This window comes from Eptatretus burgeri, chromosome 12 (assembly GCF_056783735.1).
Source record: "Eptatretus burgeri isolate ZD-2024b chromosome 12, Ebu_testis_v1, whole genome shotgun sequence".
In the NCBI taxonomy this organism is placed as follows: domain Eukaryota; kingdom Metazoa; phylum Chordata; class Myxini; order Myxiniformes; family Myxinidae; genus Eptatretus; species Eptatretus burgeri.
Genome location: NC_140972.1, coordinates 9,103,483 through 9,113,060, shown reverse-complemented (window position 1 = coordinate 9,113,060; position 9,578 = coordinate 9,103,483). Strand labels below are relative to the sequence as shown.

The 9,578-nt window shown below is 43.8% G+C and overlaps 1 protein-coding gene across 1 annotated transcript; it reads left to right on the top strand.

Annotated features, from left to right (window-relative positions):
* Window positions 1–1,052: 1,052 nt before the first annotated feature.
* LOC147015051 (uncharacterized) lies at window positions 1,053–9,304 on the top strand. The gene is made up of 3 exons (XM_085849412.1): window positions 1,053–1,087; window positions 1,394–1,670; window positions 3,431–9,304. Exon 3 carries the CDS (start codon window positions 3,733–3,735, stop codon window positions 4,978–4,980), a length of 1,248 nt encoding a protein of 415 aa, XP_085705538.1. The 5' UTR covers window positions 1,053–1,087; window positions 1,394–1,670; window positions 3,431–3,732; the 3' UTR covers window positions 4,981–9,304.
* Window positions 9,305–9,578: the final 274 nt, after the last annotated feature.

Below are 9,578 nucleotides of genomic sequence, written 5' to 3'. Positions count from 1 at the left end.
GCCCACTTGAACTGTTTATTTTATTTTTTTCTCGATTTTTTTTTTCTCGCAATTTCATTTCCTAGAAGCTGTGCGTAATGTCCATAAGTACAACATATAAAGATGTGAAATCCTTCAATACAGCGCGTGTGGTGAAGCAAATGAGTACACTAATGTAAAAATATTCAATTTATGCTTTTTCAGTTAAAAAAACAATTAAAAAGCGTACTTAATATTTGAAATGTAAAAATCTTGTTATTGTGATATAAAGCACATATATATATATTTATATATATATATATATATATATATATATATATATATATATATATATATATATATATATATATATATATATATTTATATTAGAAGGAATGAAATCGTTCGATACAGCGTGGCAGGGCCAGGGGCCGCAAAAGAATGATGTAAAACCAGGACGGCCGTTCACAGTGAGATCACATTCCCACGGAAATTAAATTTTCACAAATATCCATGAAGACTCCGCGGATGAAGAAAATGTCGAAATCCGTCACTGAAGCTTTTTAACGTTGATCAAAAAAAGAAAATCGTACAAATTAAAATAAGGAGAAAATATTATGATTAATGACGCAGTGAAGTGATTCGGGTGATGAAACAGATACCTGTGTGTTGCAAGTGGATCCGAGGAGAAGAATTCCTTCCGTTCCTCCACGTTTCAACCAATCAAAACGACGCATCGCCTTTCCTCCTTGGTCATCACCTTCCGTCAGAGGTTATCGCCGCCTCTCCACTACTTTGACCAATCAAAGCTCGCTCTGATCGAGAGCGTGTCAGAATGCAGCACGAGGTACATCGCCGAATGTGATTGGTCCAATGGTGTCACGTGCCGCCGAGGATTGACGACGCAGCATGAGGTGCATGACGAACATGATTGGTCCAGTCCTGTTTGCTGGAATCCTCGTGCATAACACCGCCCATACAACACACGTGGTGTCCTTTGACCAATCAGGAGCAGTGCAGTTACAGCATCGTTTCCTTCAGCTCGGTTGGTCTTGTCCTGCTCGTGATGTTTTCGGGTTTTTTTTCGTTGTTGTTGAATCTGTGTGGAGATTATTTTTTCGTTCTTGTTGTAAGTAAATTTCAACAACTAATGCATGACGAAACACTTGTTTATGGCTAATATTAAAGAGAATGATGGCATAAGAAGAACTGAGCTTTCAGCGTTCGGTGCGAAATGCCGAAATGCCGCAGTGGGCGGAAATGACGGCTTTCGTTCATTCGAACATGAGAGGGGAGCGTTTCTTGGTTTTGTTTTTTTCCGTCAAGCAATAAATTCAATGGTTTTCACATATATAACACATTAGTTTCACAAATTTCCATTAAAATACTTGGATATTTCCATCAATTTCACCACTTACAAAGCTTTTGTCTGCAGCCTCTCCTCTGGGCTGGTGCTCCTGCCTCCTCGTGTGTACTCGGTGCGGTGGGACGCAAGAAGCACGCGGGCCACCATCTACTCCACTTTATTGCGCGACCAGAAGCACAGTCCTGCCACCCCTAGCGGGCGAGGCATGATATACGAAAACCCAATCACGTGACACAGCACACCTCCCACCTTTCTCGGCTTCACGCTGTAGAAACCAAGGCATTTCGGATCGTTGGCAACTCCAGCAATGAGGCTGAGTGTTTGGGCCTCTCACTCAATCACCCAGGTTGGTCGGTGGTCTTTCTGTCTTCTACAGTCTCCTCTCCAGCCTCGCCCCTCCTGCTCTCTCTGCGATTTGTCTCCACCACATTTCCGCAGGGCGCTCAAGGTCCGCCAACAACCCCTTTTCTGGTAAAACTACCAAAATCACGAATCACTGCTCACCTTCACTCTTTCATTCCTCTTTTTCTTGCCTTTGGAATAAACTCCCTCACTCGATTCATTCCCATTCTTCCCTCATGGCCTTCAAAACAGCTGTTCACCACCACCTCTCATCATCCCCCATCCAAATCCTCGATCTTTTCTACGCCCGATAATCCACCCAAGCCCACCTCCTTCAAATTCCCTGCTTTCCGTCCTGAAAGTCCCTGTAATGTCCATCTTCTATTCCCCATGTTCCCCATCCCATCCCTCTCCCTTCTACAGATCTCCAAATGTCTCTGTTCCCCACTATTTTGTCCTTCCCACTCCCCTCCTGTCTCATTCCCCCCCACCCCTTGATGTGCGTTGTGTGTTACCTCTCATACGAGCCTCGACAAGGTATACAAAAAAAAATTGTCGCCATTTCCGTCTGGGTTACGCACTGCCATCTACCGGACAGCCGTCATTGGCTGTCTTGAGGCACGTGGGGGGGGGGGGGGGACACCGGGGACATTTCAAACTCGGTGCAATTGTATACAGCGCACGCGCTGTAAAAATCCGATTTGATTTGGTCAATTTTGACGGAAGAGATAGGTTTTTACGGTAGGGCTTCCTCAAAAGCTTCCACTCACTCAATTGTACCTATCGTGGCATTGTTCAATACTGCCCACGAGCCATCGTCGCCTCCCAGCTTGTTTAATACTATTTCTTTGTACTCACGTGGAGAGGTATGAAAGCAGAGCGGAGAGAGAAAGGAGGGTAGCACATGAGCGGAAGCGGAGGCAAAGTCTATGTCTCTCTATGTCTCTCTATGTCTCTCTATGTCTCTCTATGTCTCTCTGTCTCTCTGTCTCTCTGTCTCTCTGTCTCTCTGTCTCTCTGTCTCTCTGTCTCTCTGTCTCTCTGTCTCTCTGTGTCTCTGTGTCTCTATGTCTCTCTATGTCTCTCTATGTCTCTCTGTCTCTCTGTCTCTCTGTCTCTCTGTCTCTCTGTCTCTCTGTCTCTCTGTCTCTCTGTCTCACCCCCTACTGGTACGTTGTGTGTACTGTCATGGCCGCTCCTTGCTTCGTGTCGTGAGTATCCTCCTCTCCTCTGCTGTGCTGTTTGGTGTTTCCATTTTCCCCATTTTTCGTTTCCCATGTGTTCGTTTTCTACTTGTGGACTTTTCCTCCCTGTCTGGAGAAGAGAAAGAGAGAGAGAGAGAGAGAAGGAGAGAGAGAGAAGGAGAGAGAGAGAAGGAGAGAGAGAGAAGGAGAGAGAGAGAAGGAGAGAGAGAGAGAGAGAGAGAGAGAGAGAGAGAGACAGACAGACAGACAGACAGACAGACAGACAGACAGACAGACAGACAGACAGACAGACAGACAGACCACGGTCTCGTGTTGAGAAAATCGTAGGCCAAAGGCCTGGCATGGCCGCCAGGGGAGGTTTTTCTCGTTCAGTGCGACCGTGTTCTTTGTTAATTCTCAACTTTAATCGTTGATTTATTGGTGTTTGTGAAAATGCCTTATTTCTCTCGATAAAGTTTACTTACTTGTTTTCTTGAGTTAGAATGGCGGGTGAACGTTTCCGTGTCGAGATGTTTGAGTCACTAACTCATAAACACGCTGTTTTTTGCTTCCCTCCCAGTGAGGTGGAACTTAACGATGTGCTTTCCGCCATTGGTAACATCGTTGGTTTACATAATATCCGTGCTGCTTCTCGCATGAATAAGAAGTTTGTGGTGTTTGTGTCGGAGGAACACGTGGTCGCCACAGTGGTTGAGCACGGCCTGTTCATCGAACCGAACACTTACCTCTCTGTGATCGCTTTGCAGGCCCCAACAGTTACTGTTAACATTAATAATATTCCACCATTTATAAGGAACCAGGACTTGTGTAACCAGTTAAACAAGTTCGGTAAGGTTGTGCCAAGGATCTCAATGGTGTCGGATGCGTCATGTTGGTGATAAATTTAAACATGTCATGTCCTTTAAAAGAGTGGTTTATTTGATACTACCTGAAAATGGAAAAACTCTGAATGTTGTACTCAGTGTAAAAATCGACGAGTTTGAATATAAAATGTTTGCCTCCTCAGAGGTTATGACTTGTTTTGGGTGTGGAGCTTATGGGCACGTGAAGAGTGTTTGTCCCAATGCGGTTACACCGCAAGAATGTGAAGGTTCGGTGAGGAACGATTCTTCCTCACCACAAACTAATGGGGAGAAGGTGAATCGGGAGCCTAGCCTCCCCCGCCCCCCACCGGCTGAGGTGTTCGACGAATTGGACTCGTCCACCCCGACCGGCGTTGGAGAGAGGGTGTGTAATCATGACGTAATTAATCCACCCCCACCAAACGAGGAAGTGAAAGTGGTTGCTTCCTCCTTTACCATCCACTGTACAGGACAGTGTGGACGATATGGAGGTGTCTGTTACGGATACCAGGAAAAAAGGCCAAAACGGTCAAATGTTGATGCCTTTGATGCTAAGGAGCAGAATAAGGTCCAGATCGTGTCAGGCTCGGTGGACCTTCAAGGTACGTCTGACATTGGAAACCCCTTGGTGGTACCGGGGTCGTGTGCGGATGTGGAAACTTCGCTTGTTCCACTGGCCGACTCTGAGTGGGACACAGAGAACAGTGAGGGATCTCAGGATGTTTTAAGTGTTTGTCCTGTTAGCCAAACTTGTTCAGACGAGTTAACAGCTATGTCTGACAGTGATGGAGAATTAGATAAAGGGGAAAATCCCTGCGAGTTAAATGTCAACTGCTCCCTCACAGATGATGATGTAACGGTTGTAGAGGGGAAGGACATGGACCAGGCAAATTCGGAGGAGTCCGTAAACAGAGCAGAACTTTCTGTTGAGCCAAAATTAAGTGATCCACAAGTAATAGGAGAGGCCATAGATGAAGCACTTGATTCAGATGAAACCTCTTCTACCCCACATTTCAGTGCTTTAATCTCTCAAGAGGATGAAGGTGGAAACAACACAACCTTATTGTCTCAAGAAAATGTGATTAAATTCCTGGATGATACATTCAGGAAAAGATACGTAAAAATCAAAAATTACTTCCCCAATTTACACGATTTTATTAAAACTGCAAGGAGTATGATTCGTGAACCTTATCAGGTTAACATGTCAGATCCTCAATTCCAAAGGTTAAGGAAATGTGTTACTCGGGCTGGTAAAGAGCTTCAATAATAACTAACAGAATGGAGATAAAAGTAGCATCCCTGAACATCAATGGAGGCCGCAATTGTGTGCGTCGCCTCCAGGTATTTCAGCTCTTCCAAAATGAAAAAAGTTGATGTGCTAATGCTACAGGAGACGCATGCAAATCAGTCTACTGAGGATGAGTGGTGTAAAATCTTTAAAGGTTGTCTCTTTTTCTCGAGTGTGCTTGTTGAGGCCAAGGCTGGTGTGGGAATAGTGTTGCATCCTCGACTCCAGCCTTCAGAGATAACTTGGAAGGAAATTTGCAAAGGTTACTTACTGTCTGTGCAATTTGTCAGTCGTAACCTAAAGATTTGCATGACAAATGTTTACTGTCCTAGTGCTAACTCTGAAAGAGGTGCCTTTCCGTACAAGTTAGCAGAGTTTGTAAGCACCATTGACTTAACCATGTTGTTGTATCTGGGGGGATGACTACAACTGCACCCTCAACCCACAACTTGATCGGAACACTTGTGAGCCTCATCCACCCAGTGCAAGGCCTTTGGCACAGCTAGTCAAAAAGTTTAAACTGGTGGATGTGTGGCGGGTACAAAACCGTAATATCCGTCAGTATACATGGGTTTGTGCATCAAGAAATGTTTTGACGATGGCTCACCTCGACAGGTTTTATGTTAATCATGAAATGGTAAACATTGTTAAGAACTCTTATATAAGGCCGTCTGGTTTTTCTGACCATCACATGATTGTTATGGTGTGTGGCTTTCCTCATCATGTCTGTGTAAGTGCATATTGGACTTTTAATTTGAAACTTTTACAAAGTGCACATTTTATAGAAGCTTTTAAAATGGTCTAGGAAAAATGCGAGTCGCAAAAGGGTTCATATTTGAACTTAAGACAATGGTGGGACTGCACAAAGTCCCAAATCAAATGTTTTTGCCAACAATACTGCTCTTACAGCACATACAACGCTTTTGGTGTGATATCTGCTTTAAAATCGATATACTTATCTGTGAGCAGAAAGCTGGATTGTCTCGCGTGAATGTCCAGCAGTTGTCGGAGAAAAGGACCCTTCTGGCTGAAATGGTGAAAGAGCGGGTGGCCGTTGCATTTGTCCGACTGCGGAACGAAAAAATCCAACTTGACACACCAAACAAAAGGGTTCTTCAATTTGGAAAAAAACGGTCAAGACCTCTCAACAAATCCATGCTTTGCGCTCTTCTGGTGGTGATTTGTTGACCTCCCAGAGTGATATCAAGCATGAACTACAAGTCTATTTTTCTAAACTCTTCACAAAAAGAGCTGTGAATGAGGAGAACTGGAATGCGATGCTTGAACAGCTCCCTTCTCTGTCTGAAGACCAACAACAATTGCTTGAGCCTGGCATTTCTCTTGGAGAACTTACTGCTGCGCTCAAGGATAGCAAGGATGGGAAAGCCCCTGGACAAGGCGGCCTTCCAACTGAATTTTATATGGCTTTCTGGGACATTCTAGGCCCTACTCTTCTTGAGGTCTTTCAGGAGAGTGTTGAACAAGGTGAATTGCCATTGAGCTGCCAGAGGGCAGTTTTGTGTCTCCATCCAAAGAAAGGAAAGCTGCATGAGACCGCAAATTGGTGGCCTGTGTCACTCCTCAACACGGACTATAAAATATTGTCAAAAGCACTTTCAACCCGTCTACCGGGCGTAGTGGCGTGCACCTGTAATCCGGCTACTCGGAGGCTTGGGTTGGAGGATCGCTTGAGGACGGGCGCTCTGCGCTGGGCCGCGCTATGAGAGGGTGTAGGGCAGTTCGGAATCATGGCGAAACCCAATCCTTATCCCTGTGTCGTAAGAGGCGACCAGGGTTGCGTCAGGAAGGGCATCCGGCGTAAAACCTATGCCAAATCAGTATGCGGATCATAACGGATGATCCGCTGTGGCGACCCCTAACGTGAGCAGCCGAAAGACGAACAACACTCTTGCAACCCGTCTAAAGGAAGTCATCTCTTTCTTGATTGGCACTGATCAATCATACGGTGTTCCAGAACGTTCCATTTACGATAATATTTTTTTGGTGAGACACTTGATCAGTCTCGGTCGAACTACATCTCCTGGTTTTGGTTTATTACTTTTAGATCAAGAAAAAGCTTTTGACAGTGTTAACCATTATTTTTTGTTTGATGTATTAAGGAGAACAGGGTTTGGGGAAAAATTTATTGCTTATGTTAAGTTATTGTACAAAAATGCATCTTGTCTGCTGAAGGTTAATAATAGTCTTTGTTACCCCTTCCCCTTTCAGCGAGGCATCCGTCAGGGTTGTGCGCTATCAGGCATGCTCTACAATGTATCTGTTGAACCTTTATTAGTTTTACTTCGGAACGCAGTGTTAGGAGTCTCTCTCTTTCACAAAACTCCAAAGTCGTTGTTTCAGCTTATGTTGATGATATTTGTGTTGCTATTGCAAATCAAAAGGATGTTTCTGAGGTCTCTCGTTGCCTTACCCAGTTTGAGCTTACTTCTACTGCAAGGCTAAATTGGGAAAAAAGTGTAGCTTTTTGGGTGGGCCCCAGATCGCCTTCCTCGTCCCTGCCCGTTTTACCAGTTGGAATACAGTGGAGTAGTGAGGGGTTTAAATATTTAGGCTTATTTCTAGGAATTGAAGCGTATGAACAAAAAAATTGGGAGAACTTCCTGGAAAAAAATTAAATTGAAACTGACAAGGTGGAAAAGATTGTACCAACTTCTCTTGCTTAAGACACGGGTGTAAATCATAAATAACCTGGTGGTTCCTTTTATTTGGCATAAAGTTATCCCGCTTGAACCTCCGAGATACTTGGTCACAGGCATTCAGAGGGTTCTGGCTGATTTTTTTCTGGGGTGGCCACCATTGGCTGGGCCCAGACATGGTCTGCAGACCCCGAAATGTGGGTGGTCAAAATCTGATGCATATCCCAAGTGGGATAATGGCATTCCAGATTTCCACCATTAAGTGCCTACTATACAGTGAGTATGTTCCTTGGCAACCTCTCACAAACGCTTGGTTGCAGAAAGTGGAAGGTCTGAAATATGACCGTGAACTCTTCCTTGTTGACATGTCTCAGCTCCCCAGTTTTCATCAGAGCCTTTTGAATGCTTGGCAAGTCCTCGGAATGCAACGTTTCAAGGTATCATACGATGCCCAAAAGTTTGTACATGAGCCATTAGTTCGGAATCCTTTATTCTCCAGAATTTCAACCTCTAAGTCGTTTATGCATCGTTTCACCAGTGTTGGAATAAACAGAGTGCAAGACCTGTTGCAGCCATCCTTTAATGCCTGGCTACCTGTAAGCTCACTTTCATTAAAAACTGATGTTCGTTCTGCTCGTATTGTGGAAAATGTCTTGAAAGCAGTAATTCAAACCTTTCATAGACTAAACATCGGGTGGACTGGGGTGGATGAAGTGGTAGACTTACGTCTCTATTTCCCTAAACTTCAAATTGCCTCAAAAAAACAAGGGGGTGTGTTCTCCTCAAACTTAGAGGAAATTGGTGTGTTTCACGTCATGGGGAAAACGGCTATCCACAACATATGTCTGGAAGCATGTATACCTGGTTTTACAAAACTGTTGAAAAATCGGTGGAATGAGACCTTACCTGCTGGAGCTTTTTAAACTCCATTGTGGAACAAAATGTATAGTTCTCCAACTCTTGGGCGAACTGGAGACCTGAATTGGAGACTAGCACATCAAGCCCTGGTCACACAGACTACTCCAGAAGTTTAATTCTTCTGTTCCAATTTCTTGTCCTTTTTGTGATTTGATTGAAAATGTTGCCCACGTTTTTATTGAATGTAAGAGATTGGTACCCCTCTTTCTCTTCCTAAAACAGCTTTTCTATAAATTTAATTTTGTTTTTTCCTTTCCGGTCTTTATTTATGGAATCAGGGGGGGGGAGAATTATAAAAGTAAACCAGTCCTCTCGTTTTTGTCTTTTCTGTTGGGCATTGCTAAACTGGCAATTTATAAAACCAGGAAAGCAAAATTGAAGGGGAAAAATGTAAATGTGCTTTTGTGCCTTAAAGGTATGGTTTCGGGACGAGTAAAAATGGAGCAGGCTTATCTTTTGAGCCTGGATATTGTGGTTGATCAGTGGTACACTGATGAGGTTTTGAGTTTCTTTTCGTGATGGAATCTGGTTGTAAAAGTGTAAAGTACTTACACTTATTTTTGCATATATGTATTATTCTGTGGTGGTTTTGACATGAACAGACACCCTTGTTTGTGTTGCTTTTGCTGAATTTATTTTTGCTGTAAAATCGTTTGGATTTGTTTTTATGCAGTGTGCTTTTTCTGGTGTGTTTTGATACTTTTATAATAAAAGCATACAAAAGTCTTGTCTCTCTACCTCTACCTCAACCTCTACCTCTACCTCTACCTCCACCTCTACCTCTCTCTACCTCTACCTCTCTCTACCTCTCTCTCTCTCTACCTCTCTTTTTCTCTCACCTCTTAGTCTTGACGTTTTCGACGTGACAAGTGGTATTTGCCAGTGATAAATAAATAAAGAAACCCGGAAGCGATTGCAAAATCCAGCCATCTTGTGTTAATGCGTGGCAGATGGGCTGAAAGGGCCTATTTGTACTTCCTGTGATTGTGACGTAATTAACAA

Bases quoted from the DNA above. Each gene is read 5' to 3' on its own strand.
- LOC147015051 (XM_085849412.1), top strand. From the start codon at position 3,733: ATGCGTCATGTTGGTGATAAATTTAAACATGTCATGTCCTTTAAAAGA.